The 20,416-nt window shown below is 43.3% G+C and overlaps 1 protein-coding gene across 1 annotated transcript in view; it reads left to right on the top strand.

Annotated features, from left to right (window-relative positions):
* Positions 1–20,416, top strand: part of USP13 (ubiquitin specific peptidase 13) — a 141,703-nt gene that overhangs the window by 43,313 nt on the left and 77,974 nt on the right. The window contains exons 3-6 of the mRNA XM_073626270.1: positions 2,816–2,876; positions 12,275–12,396; positions 18,269–18,411; positions 20,092–20,276. Of these exons, the coding sequence (XP_073482371.1) occupies positions 2,816–2,876; positions 12,275–12,396; positions 18,269–18,411; positions 20,092–20,276 (511 nt within the window). The remainder of the gene's footprint in view (positions 1–2,815; positions 2,877–12,274; positions 12,397–18,268; positions 18,412–20,091; positions 20,277–20,416) is intronic.

The following is a 20,416-nucleotide window of genomic DNA, read 5'->3' on the forward strand; positions in this document are numbered from 1 at the left end:
AGCAATTGAGCTGCAGAAGATAGCGGAGGAGCCGGCAGAAGATGCGGACACCGGGAGGAGACGGCGGAGAGACCCCCGAAGTCGGAAGAGGACCCCCGAAGTCGGAAGAAGATCCCGGAGCTGCCTAATAAATTATTTTAAAAACCTGTGTACTGTTTGTTTTATTGACGCTTTTTTTCCCTAGGTGAATGGGTAGGGGTACCATGTACCCCATACTCATTCACATAGGGTGGGGGGCCGGGATCTGGGGGCCCCCTTATTAAAGGGGGCTCCCAGATTCCGATAAGCCCCCCGCCCGCAGACCCCGACAACCAACGGCCAGGGTTGTCGGGAAGAGGCCCTTGTCCTCATCAACATGGGGACAAGGTGCTTTGGGGGGGGCGCGCACACTGCCCCCCCCATGCCCCAAAGCACCCCCCATGTTGAGGGCATGCGGCCTGGTACGGTGGGGGGGGGCCGCCAGCGAAGTCGCCCGTCATGGAGGCGACTTGAAGTCGCCTCGTAATTTGCCGAAGTCGTGCCAAAGTCGCGCTGAAGCCGCGTTGAAGTCGCGGTACAAAGTCGCGTTAAAGTCGTGTTGCCCATGTGTGAACCGACCCTAAAAGGGGAGAGGGAAAAAGAAAGGATACCACCTTTCTGAGCATTGTGCATGAGATGTGTTGGTGCAGTGGCGGAAGTGTCTACATGCACACCATGCCTTCTGCTGGGTGGTTACAAGCAGTTATCCCAGCATCCAAAACTAGGAGAAATTGTTAATCGTTTGTTTAGAGTGCTAAAGAGTTTTCCATTAAAAACTGTCTATCAGAGAGCAAGCTCAGGTCTTCTGTAGGTACAGCATATAGTGTAGAAAGTGCCAGACTAGTTTCAAAGACTTTCTATGCCAGACTTAAATTAAATGTGAGAACCTATTTCAGTTGAGTGCAGCTATAATTTCTTGTCCTGACATTGCTCCTTTATTTTCAGGTTGTTCATTTTAGAATTATTGTTCATTCGTGATGACATTTGAGCCTGTTAAAGAATAATTTTCTATCATGCTCCTTCAAGCTTTCTCATCATGGTGGTAAAAAATGAATGTCGATTTGACCCCACTAACCACTAGAAAATTGAACGAATGTTCAGAAAATACTAGTGTATGGCCAACTAAGTAACTTCCAGCACTGCACAGTCCTCAAAACAGTTTGCGTAGGGAACCCTTACATAGTTACATAGTAAGTGAGGTTGAAAAAAGACACAAGTTCATCAAGTCCAACCCATGTGTGTGATTATATGTCAGTATTACATTGTATATCCCTGTATGTTGTGGTCATTCAGGTGCTTATCTAATAGTTTTTTTAAACTATCAATGCCCCCCGCTGAGACCACCGCCTGTGGAAGGGAATTCCATATCCTTGCCGCTCTTACAGTAAAGAACCCTCTTCGTAGTTTAAGGTTAAACCTCTTTTCTTCTAATTTTAATGAGTGGCCACGAGTCTTATTAAACTCTCTTCTATGAAAAAGTTTTATTGCTATTGTGGGGTCACCAGTACGGTATTTGTATATTGAAATCATATCCCCTCTCAAGTGCCTCTTCTCCAGAGAGAATAAGTTCAGTGCTCGCAACCTTTCCTCATAACTAAGATCCTCCAGACCCTTTATTAGCTTGTCCTTATTTCTCCATTCAGGAAATCCTTTCCCATCATCATCTTTGTACAGGTAAAGGGGTTTCCCAACTGTGTGAACTTGTGCAAATAACTTCTTCCAAAAGGAGAAAGGTCTGAAAGGTGTAGGGTAGAAATAACTGCTCATTATGTGTTCTACTTTGATGTTTGTTAATCTCTTGATTTGTTACTTTTGCATTTGCAATATTTTGTAATTGAGACTTATAGTATTCTGTACTTGTATTTGAGAGGCTGGTTTACTAAGTGAGTTGAGAATCTCCACCCAAAAATCACATGAACATTCACTTCTTTTATCCAGTCATGTTAAAGCAGATTACTGTTCAGGTTGAATGCCCAATCATGTACACGTAGACTAGACTAAAATTGGCCAGAATATTTTAACAGCTTTGCTATGGCCAAGTGTGGAGAATTCTCACCATTAGGTGTCCTAGATGTACACGGGACGCTGTTAAACGTGCGTTCAGAGGCAGTTGGATGCTTTTTTTTTTTCTACTGCCCCTGAACTCATTCAATGTTATCCTATGTGACCATGTACACAGTCTCGCTTATTGCCGTTTTTTTGCAGTTGCGTTTAACAGCGTTTCTTTGGAAGCAAAATAATGGGTTCAGACGCAGAAGATTTCCACGTTTCAGATGTTAAACTCGGCTAAACGCGGGTACCCGCAATTAGATGCGTTTTCGTTTATAAGTGATGTGATTTTTTTTTTTTTTAAGCTTTTTTTTGTATAACTTTAACTTGTTTTTTGTAATTGGATCATGCCACTATTTGTTGTACAGTGTATGTTGTATTTGTATATTCCAAATTGCTGTATGTCTACTGTTGCAGTCATTTTGGTGTTGACGTTATACCTAGATTATGGTGTTTATGGTTATATGAAAATCAGAGTATTTTAAGCAGTAAGATCATAGGCAAGAATTTACATTTAATGATTGTCCACTTCAGTGTTTCGCAATACTAGTAAATAGCAACAGGTTATGTTTTTTTAGTTTGTTTTTGGAAAAACAGTTTAATCCACTGTTGGATTAATAGCTGTGCCCATCAAGGGTAATCCTCAAAATATGACGTGCTGGGTGCTCAAACACCCAGATGAGAAGCACAGGTTTAAATGCATACCAACCAAAATTATTGTAGGGCTTATATTATTTTGTTTTTTTAGAAAGCAACTGGAGCATCTGGTGGAGCACTACCGAGACAGATCAATAGCAAGCTATTTTTAGGTAAGCAGAATTATATTTCCGTAATTGCATTTTAGTACTGACTGTTCAAATACGTGGAACAATTTTTTGTGTATTTTTAGAGCTCACAGCAATCCAATATTCCTTCCCACCTTTACAACTTTCTATTGGGTAGAATGGGAATGTCCCACTGGCCAGTTTACAGTCCAGATGTGAAATACATTTATGGTTGGAGGGTGGTCCTGTGTAAACAGAGTGGAGGCAGGACAGAGCTCTGAAGGTACGGCACGGGTATACCATTCCTTCAGAGCGCATGCACCAGTGATGTCACCAGCTGCACACCAAACACTGCAAGTGTAGGAGATATTCACTGTACCTACAGCCTTATTATAGGCGTACCTGTAGGTACAAGTTAAAAAGTGGATTTTACTTCCACTTTAAAAGTAATTTACATTTTTTAAATATTTTTTAATGACATTCGCCAGGTTGTTGACTGTACCAAGAACATTTACTCTAAAATCTACTAGTGTATGCCCAGCTTAATTATGCATGAACCTTTTTCCAGCTGCCTGATACTTGTAGTTCCTAAATGTTTGGATGACTTTATGTGGGTCAGTAGGTGCAGAGAATAGTTGCATGATAATTGCTATAAAACGTATAGGAGCAATCTAAACATTAACTGTTACTAAACATGGGCCATGTTTACATCTGAACTCCAGATACGTTTTTTTTTTTTTTTTTGTGTAGATATGTTGGTCCAGCTTGGACAGTAAATATACATTGTCTTGTTGGAATATTAATAAAGTCTCTATGGATTTTACCTCAAGTTGTACCGAGCTGCCGGACCTTATATCTTTATACTTATTCCATGAGTGTGGGGCTGCTGTGGAAGTGAAAAATCACTATAGTAGTCACCACTGCTACTACAGTGATCACCGTGGTCTTTCAGGTCCTGAGCCGAACAGCTGCTCCTCTGCATAGTGAACACAGAGGTTCTCTCACTCTGCAAATGGTGCACAAGGTGTTTGGACAAGGTGGAGCTTGTGGCATTACCACCACACCTCTCTGCCTCGTTCAATCAGAGAATGCCTTGTATTATTGAAAAAAATACAAAGTGTTCTGTGAATGCCAGCCTTGCTGAGTGAGCTATCCCCTGTGTTCACTATGCCAAAGGTCAGCTGCTGAACATAGGACCTGGAAGACCCCCAATGATAATGCTATATTTGGTATACAGAATATGTACTTACTTTAGTCCAACCTGAACTAATGTACCTATGCAGTAAAAATAATACCTAGAGTTCAGCTTTGATTGAACCAGTACTTGGCTGAGCTGTTTTAATCATAGCTTTACATTTGAATGTTGAACCAGGTTTGAGGGCACCTCCAGATATTTATCATTTAAAACCAGCTTTCCACTTCCTCTCTACAGTAAATCCTTGTGATGTAAGGAGGCATTTTTCAGTAGAAGAACAACAGGAACCTTTCTTATCTTGAGTCCCATAAGAGAACTAATAATAGCTGCAATGATGGCCACTTGTTAGCTGATCTAAACCTGCTGCAGGCATGTCCAATTAGTCACTGCTCTTGTCTGCCTCTGTTGTGTTGTTTTTTCCCAGAGTTCACTATTACCTAGAAGTCTATCAGCTGTTCTACTTGGACAACAAATCCAAAAAGTGACAGTTGCTCATGTCAGTTTATAAATGGTGAAAGGTGCATGTGAACGCAATTAATGAAAAGTAATCCCGGCACTACATCCTGCTAGCTGGCATTGAAAACTTAAAGGGGTTGTATACCCTAGTGTTTTTTCACCTTAATGCATCCTATGCATTAAGGTGAAAAACCACCTGGCAGTCACCAGCCCCCTGTTTTACTTACCTGAGCCCCTTCATCTCCTCAGCGGGGAGCGATGTCCCTCTCTCCACAGGGTCCTGGCTCTTGATTGGATAGATCGATAGCAGCGCAGCCATTGGCTCCCGCTGCTGTCAATCAAATCCAATCAAGAGCCAGGATCCGCCCAAGTCCGGCATTCATGTCTGTGGACCCAAATGCTGGACTTGGGAGCGCGCCTGCAAGGTAACCCCCCTCGGCAGAGCGCTTCTCCTAGGGGGTTATCTGGTGCGGGGAGGAGCCGCAAGTGCCGCCGGGGGACCCCAGAATAGGATGTTCAGGGCCACTTTGTGCAAATTGAGCTGCACAGTGGAGGTAAGTATGATATGTTTGTTATTAAAAAAAATTAACTATCCTTTAATATCACTTTAACTATAAACTGTTTTCTAACATTTAGAGATTTTTATTGCCTATATTTGAAAATCTATATGATGCCACACTGCCATGATAATACACCTCTGTAAGGCCCCGTTCACACTTGAGTGTTTTGTAACTTGAAGCTAAAAAATGCTCAGCAAGCAAAAACCTATTTCCTGACGCATCATGGCAGCACACACATTGGGTTGTGACTTCGCCTCCACAACCTGATAGGACTGGTTAGCTATAAGTTTTGAAGAGGAGTCCACCTTTGCATTCTCCTTTTTTTTTCTCACCTGTACGGATCGACTGGTTAGAACTTGAAACCCCTTACCGATTCGCCCCAGCTAGGTTCAGCCTCTCCTAGTTGGAAGCCCTGACTGTACAGTCTCTAAACGAGCTTTATGCAGGGACCCCCACTCTGATGGTCTCAGGGGTGTGCTTTTTTAATCACATTTTACAAAGCCTTAAACAGGTTTTAATTATATGCAGCGGTCTCCACCTTTTACCTTCTAAGGTTTCTGTTTCCTGCCCCCTTGTAGGTTCTCCACTGACTTACTTTTACTTGTCATCCTTAGTTTTTTCTTTTTTTTTTTCCTCCCTTCCCCTCGTTTTGGGTCCGCTGGGCACTGTAGTTCCTCGCCTGCCATCTCCATCATGGCGGCCAACTTGGACTCACGGCACCAGGAAGTGAAACAGCCGGCATCCTCTTTTCGCCAGCATCCAAAATGGCGCCGGACGCCTCGGATCGCTACTGCGCATGCGCGGCCATGACATCAGCGCCGCGGCGACGGCGGTCTATTTAAAAACGGCATTTGGCATTCAGCATGTCGTTTTGAGGGTGACCACCCTCCACCCCAATCCTGCTCTTCATTTGCTGCCTTGTTGCCTCAACTCTGCCACCTGGATTCTGGTAAGACATACTCTCTCTCTTTTCCAGCACTGACTACCATTCATTCAAAAAAAAAAAAAAAAAAAAAAAAAAAAAAGGGGGAATTCTTTTCTTTTATTCCCTCTCTAGACACACTCTACTCTCTCCTATGGAGGCCGCTGCCCCAGCAGACCACTCACGGACTACAAGGTAAGGGGGGTATGATGGGTAAGTAATGAAGAGGAGAAAAGAGAGCATTGCCACTAATACCATCTTGTACTGGTAGTTCCGGCAGGTCATCAAGGTCATCGCATTCTAAAAGAAAAGAGCGTTCACCTTCAAGGCACTCTCATTCTCGGAGAAGTCATTCAAGATCCTCCCATCATAGAGATTCAACATCTTCTCACCAGCAATGAGATGAGCAGCGTACCCGTCCTGCGACCAATACCTGCTGGGTTTGCAGAACGCAAGCTCTACCTGGGAAACTGGTATGCCAAACATGCTTCAACGAGGCAACCCGTGACAAAGAAGCTGACGCAAGGGAAGCATCCAACAAAATAGGAGAATCAGTGAAAGAATCTATTATGCAGGTAGCAGCATCCGAATCAATTAGACAATCTACTTCGGCCTCAACTTCTTACGAACCTCAAGACCAAGAGGATTCACCAGAGGAGGATGAAGTCCTAACACCCACTTCCTTTGACTTCGCACTAATAGACCTTTTTGCGAGATCAGTAAAGGAGGCGATCGGATGGGAAGAAGAAAAGGATGCTCCTTGTAAACTAAGGAAATACTTTCCTAAACTGAAAAAAGATCCCGAAACTTTTCCATTTATTGATGAACTCGAAGAACTAATAAAGGACGAGTGGCAAAAGCCAGATAAAAAATCTGGTCAAAACAATAGGCTAGCCAAGTTTTACCCTCTAAGGGAACCACGGTAAAGCCTCTCATCTCAGCACCTGTGGTAGATTCTTCATTAATGCGCTTGGCGCGAAGTGTAACTCTACCAATCGAGGATGCTGTCACCTTCAGAGGCGTAATGGATCGAAAGATAGACCTCGAACTTAAAAAAGCCTATTCAGCAGCAGGAGGAGCCTGCAGGCCGGCAGTTACACTGGCAGCAGTCGGCAGAGCTATCACCAGCTGGACATCTAACATTGAAAAATTATTGCTAGAAGCAGCAGACCAGGAGAAAATCACATCCGCTCTACAGGAACTTAGCCTGGCAGGAGACTTTGTGGCAGAAGCATCGGTGGATATCAGAAGATCCTCAGCGAGAGCAATGTTGGCATCAGTAACATCCAGAAGAGAGTTGTGGCTAAAGCCTTGGGTCACCGATGCGACTTCAAAATCCAGTAGAATCCCATATGACCGTACAAACCTATTCGGGCCTAAGCTAGATTCTGCAATCTCGAAAGTTACGGGAGGTAAATCGGGTCTCATCCCTTCTGATAAAACAACAGAAAAACCCACCGTTTAGACGTCATCTGCCCGAAAGATATCGAGAAGCAAGGTCTTATAGGCCAGGGAAGCAATTTAAACAAAATTGGCAAACTCCACAACCATCTTTTGTGAGGGTGCAGAAACCCAAAGCCCCCAACTCAGGAGATCAACAAAAGTCATTTTGATGGCACGCAAGCCCAACCCGTAATAGTGGGAGCGAGGTTGAGGCTATTTGCTCACGTATGGATAGACCTTATAAGAGACCCCTGGACGATATCAACCATCAAAGAGGGTCACAGATGGACATTCAAACACAAGCCACCCAAAGAATACTACAGAGTTACCAGAATACCATCTTCCCTCCCGAAGCGAAAACTTCTAACCAAGTATATCCTGGAATTACTACAAAAATAGGCAATTGTAGAGGTTCCACGGGAACAGAAGGGCACAGGATTTTATTCTACTCTTTTTTTCAGTAACAAAAAAGACAGGAGACTTGAGGCCGGTACTCGACTTAAAAAGCCTCAACAAAACGATTCTAGTTGAATCTTTCAAGATGGAAAGCCTTCAATCAGTACTACTAGCAGTAGGGAAAAAAGATTGGATGCTCTTGGTCGATTTGTCCGACGCCTATTTGCATATTCCCGTGCACCAAACCTTCCAGAAGTACCTACGCTTCGCAATAGGCTGCCAGCACTTTCAGTTTGAGCCTCCCGTTTGGGATATCAATGGCCCTAGGGACCTTTACAAAGGTCTTGCTACCGGTAATAGCGCATCTGAGGGAGAAAGGATTGAGAGTCCTACACTATCTCGACGACATACTCCTCCTAGCTGACAGCCAACAAACTCTGCTGTTACATCGAACAATACTAATTTCCACACTCCAACAGTTTGGCTGGATAATAAATTGGAAGAAGAGCAACCTGGTTCCGGCACAAAAAATCATTTTCTTAGGTGCCGAGATAGACACCAGTTCCAACACGGTTGGACCTCCCCAAGCAAAAATCGAACCGCTGGTCCAAAAAATAAAGAAGCTTCTGGCAGCAGAGTACCTATCGGCCAGAACATGTCTAAGCATCCTGGGTTCAATGTCTTCCACCTTTCTAATGGTCCAATGGTCCCAATGGAACTCGAGAACATTCCAAAATTCGTTCCTAAGACAGTGGAACGGGTCATCAATGAACCAGCGGATCATGATCAACCCGGCAGTAAAGAAGTCTGCATGCTGGTGGACTCGAATCAGCAACCTAACACGCAGTCGTCTCATAGTACCGCCACTACCAGATATAATCACCACAGATGCCAGCCTCCAGGGGTGGGGAGCACATTCTCAACAACAAGGGGCACAGGGTCGTTGGTCCTTTCACCCACAAGGTATAGTTTCAAACATTCTGGAACTCAGGGCTGCCTGGCAAGCTCTCTTAACATTCGGACCACTCCTCGCAGGGAGAAACATTCTCCTACGCATGGACAACATGGTGGCTGTAAATTACGTTCACAGACAAGGATGTACCCGGAGTAACACGCTCATGGAAGAAGTTCGCCCTATAATCGAATGGGCTCAAGTTCATCTGACGGATTTGAAAGCAATATACGTCCCGGCAGTACAGAACCAACTCGCGGACGACCTGAGCCGAATATTTATATCAAACAACAAGTGGTCCCTCAATCTTCAATTTTTTGCTCTTCTTACTCGCAAATGGGGGATTCCCGATATGGATCTGGCAGCAACTCCACAGAACAGCAAATGTTCCCGGTTCCTAGCGAGAGCCACTTATCCAACGGCGGCAGGGATCGACTGTCTTCCCCACCCATGGAGTTTCCAATTGGGATATATTTTCCCTCCGATTCCCCTAATAGCCAGATTTCTGGCCAGGCTGAGGAGATCGACATCCATAGTCATAGCAGTGTTGCCGTTCTGGCCGAGGAGGCCATGGTTTGCGACCATCTTACAGCTAAACACAGAAGAGCCGTTTCCGCTCCCAGTGACCCCAGATCTGCTCTCACAAGGCCCATTCCTACATCCATCACCGGAACGGTTACACCTAACGGCCTGGGAGTTGAAAGGGAGAGGCTACTAGACCAAGGGTGTTCACTTAGAGTAGTGAACACACTTCAGCAGGCCAGGAAAGGGACAACGAACAACACATATAACAAAATCTGGGAAAAATTCACCGCATTTGCGCAGCAACAGTCTTGGGATCCACGATCTCCTTCAGTCTCTCAAGTCCTAGAGTTCCTACAACTAGGACTGGAGAGAGGACTAGCTTCAAGCACTCTCAAAGTATAAGTCTCTGCACTGTCTGCAATGACTGGAACCAAATGGGCACTGGATCCGCTCATAATTCAATTCCAGAAAGCATGCCTGAAAATAAGGCCACCAAGAAAACCAACCTTTCCGACTTGGGACCTATCGATTGTGCTAGAGGCTCTGTCAAGAGAACCATTCTTCTAGAATCCATATCCTTATGGGATCTAATGTTTAAATTATCTTTCTTGGTCGCAATAACGTCTGTCAAAAGAGTTTCAGAGTTGCAAGCTCTACTAATCAATCTTCCAGTTTTTCTTACTAGTGAAGGGGAACCACATTCATTGGACATTAAATCTGTTATCTCCACCTACTTAGAAACTACCAAGCAGTTCAGAAAGACTGAAAACCTTCTAGTTATACCACATGGTGCATAAAAGGTCAGGCGGCCTCCTCAAGAACAATAGCTTTTGGCTAGTAAAAACCATCCAAAGAGCATACCAAATTCGGCTACTCCCAATACCGGACGGATTAAAGGCCCACTCGACTAGAGCGGTAGCGACCTCCTGGGCAGCATACTGTAGAGTGTCCTCAGAGGCCATTTGTAAGGCAGCAACTTGGTCTTCCAGAAACACTTTCATATCACACAGAATAGACCCGACTCAATTAACTACGGTTGAGTTCGGAAGATCAATCATTCAGAATAATTCTTATATACCATGTACTTGAGTAAATAAAATCTTCTGAAAGCACCCACCCATGTAGCAAGTTATTTCCCAATGTGTGTGCTGCCATGATGTGTCAGGAAAACGGAAAATTGTATACTCACCTTTCCGTAATTTTCCTTTCCTGACGCATGCCATGACAGCACACAGAATCCCACCCTTCTAAGGTGATAGTTACTAAGAATGCAAAGGTGGACTCCTCTTCCAAACTTATAGCTAACCAGTCCTATCAGGTTGTGGAGGCAGAGTCACAACCCAATTTATGTGCTGCCATGGGATGCGTCAGAAAGGAAAATTACGGAAAGGTGAGTATACAATTTTTCGTTTTGTTTTCAATAGCCCTTATTCACATCTGAGTGTCCTGTCCTTTGTACCAAAACCTGTCTCTCAAAAAAAGTACATGAGCTACTTTACAGGCAGAATTGAGCATTTTTGTCCCCGTAGACTTCAATGGAAACACCTGAAAAGCAAAACATAAGCTTTTTTTTGTTGTGCATTTTCTGCTCAAACAGCAGCTCTCTGCCCCTCTTTCAGTAACACTCCACATGTTTTAGTTGAAAAACACCTGAAAACAAACAAATGACAAAAGCTGCAAAAACGTGCAATTCTGCTAAAAAGAAAAAAAAAAACGCTTGGAAAAAAAAAAACTTGAAAACGTGATGCTTAGGTGTGAATGTAGCCTAAACTGTGGTCCCTATTCATATATCTGAACACCCAAACTGGTACTGGATCAATAAATGCATTCAGTGTAGCGTTTCCTTGGAGGTGGCCAAAACATTTCTAAAACGCAATAGCACCCGAGGAGGCCTGCCTCAATCAAGGCAAATGACGACCCCCATGAAGACATGTTGTGTATGTCTGCACCAAATGCAACACGTGACAACCACTTATAATTATAACGAGCATGGTAAAGGTGTATATGGGTGAGGCAATTCAAAACAAGGTCGGGCTACCTTAAAAATGAGCCCGTTGTCAATTTATTCATTTTTGTATACACCGATCAGCCACAACATTATGACCACCCACTATCGGGAATTTATCCCCCTGTTTAGCTCAGGCACCAGTTGAAATCGGAGCTTAGCCAGGAGGACATCTCCTGAATGGGCAAAGGGACATATTGTATATTTAAAAACATTGGGAGTTAATGGAATGTTGCAGTTTTATCCTGTCATAGCTATCAATAGTGGGACAGGCACAGGAGTGCGTGAGAGAAGCTAAATCTGATGCTTTGCTGAGATTATGGTTTTCAGATTTCTTTTTTGGTCTTATGGTATATTAGAAATGTACCAGCAAATGGTAAGAGCATACTTGCCCTGGATGTCCACCTGACCTTAACCAATCATTTCACCCCCCCCCCCCCCCACCTCAACCCCCACCTCAGCCCCCACCTCAGCATACTCCACAATCTTGCAATCACGGCTAACTGCCCTGCCAAGCTGGAAGGTTTATCTTGCTGTCCGCGCTTGCGCAGAAGCTTCCTAAAGACTTTTTTAAGACCATATCTTGCCTTGGGAGAAAGACCCATAGACGCTCCCGGCTTCAGACAAAAGGTTACACCTTATATTTTTTATTATTTTTTTTGTGAAAAGAGGTTTAGATCTTCTTTTTTTTTTTGTTTGTGTTGGTGGCTGCACAGGAAGTGAGAAGTACCTCCACAAGGGAAACTTGTGGGAACTTGTGGGAACCGCAGTAAAAACATGTCATAGGTTTAGGTTTTGGGCTGCTAAAAATAAAGAATATTGGCTGGAGCTAGGTTTTAACTTGTTTTACTTTTAATTTACTTTTTGCAAAGAAAAAACTTTTTGTATCTTAGTTTTTCACCAAGTAATAGAAACGAATAGGCATTTTGATCAAAGGCCTAACCATAATAATATATTTGTGTTCACTGAATAACTGATTTGTATTTCAGACCTTGAAATTGATCCTGATTTCAACAGTGATGACTATGAGTACGAAGATGAAGCTAAACTTGTTATATTTCCAGACCATTTAGAAATTGCTTTGCCCAACATAGAGGAGCTGCCAGCACTGGTCAGTGAAAGTGTGCTGTTTGTTGAATTATGAAGTAAAGTTTATTAAGAACCTCTTCTGTTGTGCAAGAATACTTATAAACCCTAAAAACGTTGCAAGGCCCAAGGAGTGTCTGTATCCTTCTAAAAGGTTAGAATTACATTCATTGAAAGTTTAGAAAATTATCAGATTGTGTTATTAATAAAAAAAAAAACTATTGCAGTACATCTCTGCAATATGCACATTTACATATATAAGAATACGTATTGATCTGCCAGAAATGCATTCAGCTCCCCAGTTCCTGCTGTGGGCTGAAAACACAGCATTTTTGTGGACTGAATGGTGTCAGCCCTGTCTTGTTGTCCTTAGATACATAAATACATTTCGACCCTTCTTCTTTTTTTTACATCTCCAAAACATAAGGACTGATATTCCCAAGATAGGAACAGGGAGGGCTAATTGAGCTCCTTGAGATAACAGAGGAAATGTGGGCAAGACACATAGAAAAGAATCGCCTTTTAAAAAATAATTTAAAATTATTTGCTTTGCAGTGCAACTTATAACATCCAAGTAAAATATATAACACCAACATGTCTGAAAAAAAAAATGGAATCACTGGGTTGGAAAAAGGATCACCCCCTTATATCAGTATTTTGTTGGACCACATTTTGCTTTAATTACAGCCTTTAGTCTGTTGGGATTTGTCTCTACTAACTTTGCACATCTAGGCTTTGCAATATTTGCCCACTCTTTTTTGCAGAACTGATCAAGTTTGGTTAAATTTGATGGTGACCGTTTGTGGACTGCAGTCTTCAAGTTATTGTACAGAATTTCAATGTGGTTTAAGTCTGGGCTCTGATTAGGCCATGCAAGGACATTCACCTTTTTCTCCTTCAACCACTGTGTGGTCATTTTTGCTATGTGTTTTGGGCAGGGCCATCTTAAGAGCATTATAGGCCCCAGGGCAATACAGTGCACTGGGGCCCTGTCTACACAATCACGCACAAGAATAAAAATGCAAATTATCAATAAGGCTATATCTCTTGGTACTTCCAAAAAAATCAGTGTTTAAACATTAACACAACGTTTGGACAATATAACACGAGTTTGATGGGCACAGTGGCAGCGTTTGATGGGCACAGTGGCAGCTTTTGATGGGCACAGTGGCAGCTTTTGATGGGCACAGTGGCAGCTTTTGATGGGCACAGTGGCAGTGTTTAATGGGCACAGTGGATGCTTTTGATGGGCACAGTGGCTGCGTTTAATGGGCACAGTGGCTGCGTTTAATGGGCACAGTGGCAGCTTTGATGGGCACAGTGGCAGCTTTGATGAGCACAGTGGCAGCTTTGATGGGCACAGTGGCAGCTTTGATGGGCACAGTGGCAGCTTTGATGGGCACAGTGGCAGCTTTGATGGGCACAGTGGCTGTTTGATGGCCACAGTGGCTGTGTTTGATGGGCACAGTGGCTGTGTTTGATGGGCACAGTGGCTGTGTTTGATGGGCACAGTGGCTGTGTTTGATGGGCACAGTGGCTGTGTTTGATGGGCATAGTGGCAGCTTTTGAGGGGCACGGACAGTGGCTGTGTGATGCACAACTTGAACTTACTTAAGTAGACAGTGTTAGACTTACTTGAGGCCGCCGGCCTGGTGCAGTACAGTGTGTCACAGCAGCAAAGCAGTGCCAACTATCAAGGGCTGTCTTTCCGCTCTGCTCCCTCTCCATGCTGTCTGAAGAACATGGCGGAGGTGGGCGGAGATTGTTCACTAGCAGCTGGGGCGGCGTGCTATGAATGCTGGGGTGGCTGCGTCCTCTGACTGACATCACTGATTTCTAGCTAGACGGCGGGTGGCTGGCGATTCTAGCAAGTGAGCAACCAGTGCAGTCAGTCAACTAAAGCAGCAGATTGCAGAGCTGAGGATCGGCCCTGGATGGGGCCCTCCAGACAAGTGGGGCCCCCGAGCAACTGCCCAGCGTGCCCAGTGGAAAAAACAGCCCTGGCTTTTGGTCATTGTCATGTTGGAAGGTAAACCCTCTTCCCATTGACAACTTTCTGGCAGAGGGCAACAGATTTTCCCCAAGCATTTGATGGTATTTTGCCCCATCCATTTTTTCCTCTATCCCGACAAGTGCTCCAGTCCCTGCTGCGGAGAAACACTCCTATAACAGGATATTACCACCTCCATGCTTTATTGTAGGAATGGTGTTATTTGGATGGTGATCTGTATTGGATTTCCACCAGAAATATCATTTGGTGTTGAGGCCAAATAACTTAATTTTAGTCTCATCTAACCGTAACACCTTTTTCCTTGTGGCCTCAGAATCTTCAAGGTGTGTTTTGGCAAAGCTTAGTCATGACTGCATGTGGCCTTTCTTGAGAAGTGGCTTTTTTCTTGCAACTCTCCCATACAAGCCACATTTGTGGAGAATTGGTGATATTGTTTTCACATGTACACAAATGATCACTCTTTGTCATAATTTCCTTCAACTGCTTCAGAGTTGCTGTAGGCCCCTTGGTAGCCTCTCTGACCAGTTTCCTCCTGGCTTTTACATGCAGTTTGGAGTGACATCCTGATCCAGGAAGGGTTTGTGTTGTACCATATGCCTTCCACTTCTTAAAGCGGAGTTCCACCCAAAAGTGGAACTTTTGCTTTAACCACTTCAGCCCCGGAAGATTTTTCTGCTTAATAACCGTGTCATTTTTTGCTATGCGGCACTGCGTCGCTTTAACTGACAATTGCGCGGTCCTGCAACGTTGTGCCCAAACAAAATAGACGTCCGTTTTTTTCCCACAAACGGAGCTTTCTTTTGGTGGTATTTGATCACCTCTGGGGTTTTTATTTTTTGCGCTATAAACAAAAAAGAGTGACAATTTAAAAAAAAAACAATATTTTTTACTTTTTGCTATAATAAATATCCCCAAAAATGTTTTTTAAAAACAAATTTCTTCATCAGTTTAGGCCAATATTTATTCTTCAACATATTTCTGGTAAAAAAATCGCAATAAGCATATATTGATCGGTTTTCGCAAAAGTTATAGCGTCTACAAAATAGGGGATAGATTTATGGCATTTTTTTATTTTTATTTTTTTTTTACTAGAAATGGCGTTGATCTGTGATTTTTAGCAGTACTTCAACATTGCGGCGGACAGATCGGACACTTTTGACACCTTTTTGGGGCCATTGACATTTATACAGCGATCAGTGCTATAAAAATGCACCAATTACTGTGTAAATGTCACTGGCAGGGAAGGGGTCAATACTAGGGGGCGATCAAAGGGTTAAATGTGTTCCCTCTTGAGTGTTTCTTACTGTGGGGGGATGGGACTGATTGAAAGAGGAGACATATCGCGGTTTGTAATTACTACAAACAGCAGATCTGTCTCTTCCCTCCTGGCAGAAAGAGGATTTGTGTGTTCACACACACAGATCCCCATTCTGGCTCTCGTGCCTGTGATCATGGGTGGCCGATGGCGATCGCGCCCGCCGGTCACACGTATTGGGTCCCCAGCCTTGCAGCAGGCGCGTGCGCACCTGCTATGGCTCTTAAAGGAGCCGACGTACCCATACAGCGATTCGCAGGAACGTGCCACTTTGCCGACGTATATCGGCGTGAGCCGGTCGGTAAGTGGTTAGTGACTTCTGGCTCCCTGGCATGTAATTTTTTTTGGGGGGGGGGAGAGCGGGTACCTAGTTTTGACAGGTACCCAGCTCCTACTTTCGCTCGGCCTGCCTAGGTGACTCGAGCGGAAGTTTTCCTATTCCCCTCCCTCCCTGCAATCTTCTGGGACACGTCACAGGTCCCTGAAGATTGCCCAGCCATTAAGGAGGTGCAGCACATCTCGCGCATGTGCAGTGTGCACCAAGCTGTGAAGCCGCAAGCTGTGCCCACATTAGTGATGCCGGCGCGGGGGAGAGAACCGAGGCTTCGGGCGGCCGCATCGCTGGATTGTGGGACAGGTGAGTGTGTGTTTAATTCCAGAAAGGGCTGGAACTCCGTTTTACTAATAGACTTCACTGTGCTTCTAGGCATTGATAAAGCCTTTGAAATGTTTTTGTATCCATCTCCTGACATGTGCCTATCCACAACTTTATCCCGGAGATCTTTTGACAGTGCCTTGCCACCCATAGTTGATTGTTTGCTTCAGTTGCACTGCCAGGGACTGAAATGCTCCAGGAAAGCTCTTTTCATGCTAAGCTAATCAAAATGACCACAGCTAATCACAGTTGACAGTCAAATGGCTTTGTGTGCCATTGTTAAGGTGATTAGCTGCAGCTGATTGAGTTTGCAAGTCATTTTTAGGAGGGGGTTGATCCTTTTTCCAACTAAGTGATTCTGTTTTTTAACTTTTTTTTTTTTTTTTGACATTGGGTTATATTTTTCATTTGGATGTTGTAAGTTGCAGTAAATACAGCTGAATAAAACAAAAACTGTGTCTGTCCTAATTTCAGGCTGCAAAGCAACAAAATGTGATTATTTTAAAGGGGGTGTTTTTTTTTTTTTTTATACTCATCATAACAAAACCCTTCCAATAGCAAGTATTTCATATGCCGCTCCAGGCGATATCAGGCTCCACACTCTAGGCTCAGCTCATCTCCACCTAAGTAATCAATTGTACCCGCAACAGGAATGTCGTATATCAAAATGCAAAATAATACTCTTATTAAAATAGCCAGCAGGAGTCCTGTTCTGACATGTTTCACACTAGGCACATCGCTTTCTTCAAGAAAGTACTATGCCTAGTGCTAAACATGTCAAAATAGACCTTGTTCCTGCTGGCTATTTTAATAAGAGAAGAGCATTATTTTCATCTCAGTGTGTAGCATTCCTGTTGCTGGTACAATAAAACTTCTAATATTTACCAGAGCAAATGTAGCAATTAATAGAAGCTCATTTGTTAGCATTTGCATGCACTTTAACAAAGAACAAGCAAAAAAAGAACAATTGGGAAGAACAAAAAAACCTCTTTCTGCTGGTTCTCCTTTGTTGTAATGGGCAATATGGAGATACACAAACATACATTTTGTTACCCTATAATAGTTCTGCATAGGGTCTACTGTACTAGCTGATTGCTGAGTTTATCCTTGGCCTTTATTTGGAAGAAAGATGATATGGGGGTCATAATTGCTTGTTGCTGAACTATAATGCTGTTCCTCTAGCTTCAGTACTTAGAGTCAGTGACCAAACAAAATGCATCCAGTGAAGTAAGAACCTCCTCTGTCTGCTTGCTATAGGCAACAGACAAAGTTTGAATGATCTTTTTGTTAAGATAGGTGGAAACATCCTAGTAATTAAAGTGATTTGTAAACCTATATATTTTTTTTAAAATAACTAACTTGTTACACTACCTGCTCTGTGCAGTGGTTTTGCACAGAGCAGCCCCAATCCTTCTCCTCTTGGGTCCCTCGCTGGCGCACCTGGCTCCTAGCCCCTACTGAGTGCCTGCCTACCATAGCAAGTTGTTTGCTATGGGGACACTTGTGCAGGCTTGCTTCCAAGCTGCACTCTGTGTGACCATTGAAACGAAGAGCGCAGCTTGACTCTGCCGCCCACCCATTCCTCACTGACTGTGATTGACTGCATAGCAAGCCAATGGCTCTCACTGCTGTTTCTGAGCCTATGAGGAAGGAGAAAGCAGAAAGAGATGCTGCTTTCAGTCACAGTGCTGGATTGAGATCATGCTCAGGTAAGTATAAGAGGGGGGGCTGCACTCAGGTTTTTTACCTTTAATGTAGAGAATGCGTTAAGGTATAAAAAACATTTAGCCTTTAGAACCACCTTGAGTTAACCCACTTTTTGAAAAAAAAAAAAAAAAAAACATAAGAAATCATCATTTTTGTTATGTGATTATTACTTTTCTTTCCATTTCCATTTTTCTTGCCTCTTTGCACAGGTTACTATTGCCTGTGATGCTGTACTAAATTCCAAGTCCCCATATAGAAAGTTGGAACAAGAGTCATGGGAAGACGAACTACAAGTGTCAAAGTTTGCAAATAATCTTGTACAAATAGACAATGGAGTGAAGATTCCACCAAGGTGAGTTATGTAGATTATGTCTAACATTTAGCCCATGTTACCCAAGGTTGCTGACCATTGACCAATGTGATCACATTTTTTTTTCCCAACTAGTTCTATTGAAGCTGATAATAGAGGCTGATGAGAGAAGCTGGTGTTTTAGGTTGCAGAACCATTGTTCAGTCTGAACCTACCAACTTAATGGTGCACAGACAATGCATCTGTACTCTATTGATGTTCACTGTTGCTGACCCATATTATAACCATTAAGAACATGTCAGTGTGAGTTAGAAAAGTGCTATAGATGTATGTATAACTAGGCAGATTCTCTTCAGACCAAAAGTTGCTACATTTCTTACTGATAATCTGGCAATCTGATAATTGCCTAAACATATGTGGTCGCTGGTCTCATACGTTGTACATGAGCTAATAGTGCAGAACCATAAGCCTCGTACTGAGCTTTATCACATTGATTGAATAATGTTACAATTCTACCCTACTCATGGTTAATGCTTCTTTATAAAAAGAATGTTATGCATTAAACAGCTGAAATCGAATCTAGGTTCATTGTCTCATCAATGTGACTTTGGTGTTTTGAGGTCACATTTTTGAAACTCCGGGGGAGATTTACTAAAACTGGTGCACTCAGAATCTGGTGCCAATCATCTTCTAACTTCAGCTTGTTCAATTAAGCTTTGGCAATAAAACCTGCAACATGATTGGTTTCTAAGCAGAGCTGCACCAGATTGTGCCCGCTTCAGTTTTAGTTAGGGTTGTCCCGATACCACTTTTTTAGGACCGAGTACAATTACCGATACTTTTTTTCAAGTACTCGCCGATACCGATTATCGATACTTTTTTTTTAATGTCACGTGACAGTGTTTTTTTTTTTTAACAATGCTTTTTTTTTTTTTTTGTTAGGGGGGGGGGGGGTGGACGGTGTCTGTGTTTTTTATTTACATTTTTATTATTTTTTTACAATAATATTTTTTTTATTATTTATTGCAATATGTGTTTTTTTTTTTTTTTGTTTTTTTTTAATCAGCCCTGTTGGAGGGCTTTGGTGAGATATCAAGGGTCTTAACAAACCCCTGATATCTCCCCCTTGAGACAGAGAAAGAGACCAAGGATAGAGATTTCCTAGTCCCTTTCTCTGCAGCCTCAGTTGCACGGAAAATGAATGGAGAGAAGACAGCGGCTCCTCTCCATTCATAAACTGAGACATCATAATCACAGGAGGTTACAATGTTTCAGTTATGTGAATGGACAGAGTCAGCTGACTCTGTCCATACAGAAAAGGAAGAGTACATGGAGAGGGGCAGCAGAACGGAGGGGGAGAGCAGCAGAACGGAGGGGGAGAGCAGCAGAACGAAGGGGGCATGGAGGAAGAGGGGGACAGCAGAACGGCATGGAGGAGGATGCGGTGACAGTCAGCGGTGATCGTGTGTGGGAGAGTTACAAGCACCAATCACCACTGTATAAATTTCACTAAAGCAGCTGAAAGCCGCTGGGGGAGAAGCTTGTAACTCCCCCACGCACTTATCACCGCTGACTGTCCAGGTATCGGGTGAAGCATCAGGAGAATTTGCCCGAGTATAAGTACTCAGGCAAATGCTCGGTATTGGGACAACCCTAGTTTTAGTAAATGACTCCCACTGCTTGTTAACAAACGTAGACCACAAATATTTATATTTCCTGCAGTGGCTGGAAGTGTGCGAAATGTGATCTTCGAGAGAACCTGTGGCTAAACCTGACAGATGGCTCAGTGATGTGTGGACGATGGTTCTGCTCAGGCAGTGGAGGGAATGGTCACGCATTAGAGCACCACAAGCAAATGGGATATCCATTGGCTGTTAGGCTTGGATCAATTACACCTGACGGAGCAGGTATGTGTCAGTTGCCCTAAAATTTATCAGTGTTTGCTTTAAGATTCTGATAACAAGATTGGTTAAGGATATCGTCCACTTGAAGCAAGAGAAGTCACTATGACAACCAGGGAACACGCATTCTCTGGCATTTTCACAAG

This window comes from Aquarana catesbeiana, linkage group LG04, assembly GCF_042186555.1.
Source record: "Aquarana catesbeiana isolate 2022-GZ linkage group LG04, ASM4218655v1, whole genome shotgun sequence".
In the NCBI taxonomy this organism is placed as follows: domain Eukaryota; kingdom Metazoa; phylum Chordata; class Amphibia; order Anura; family Ranidae; genus Aquarana; species Aquarana catesbeiana.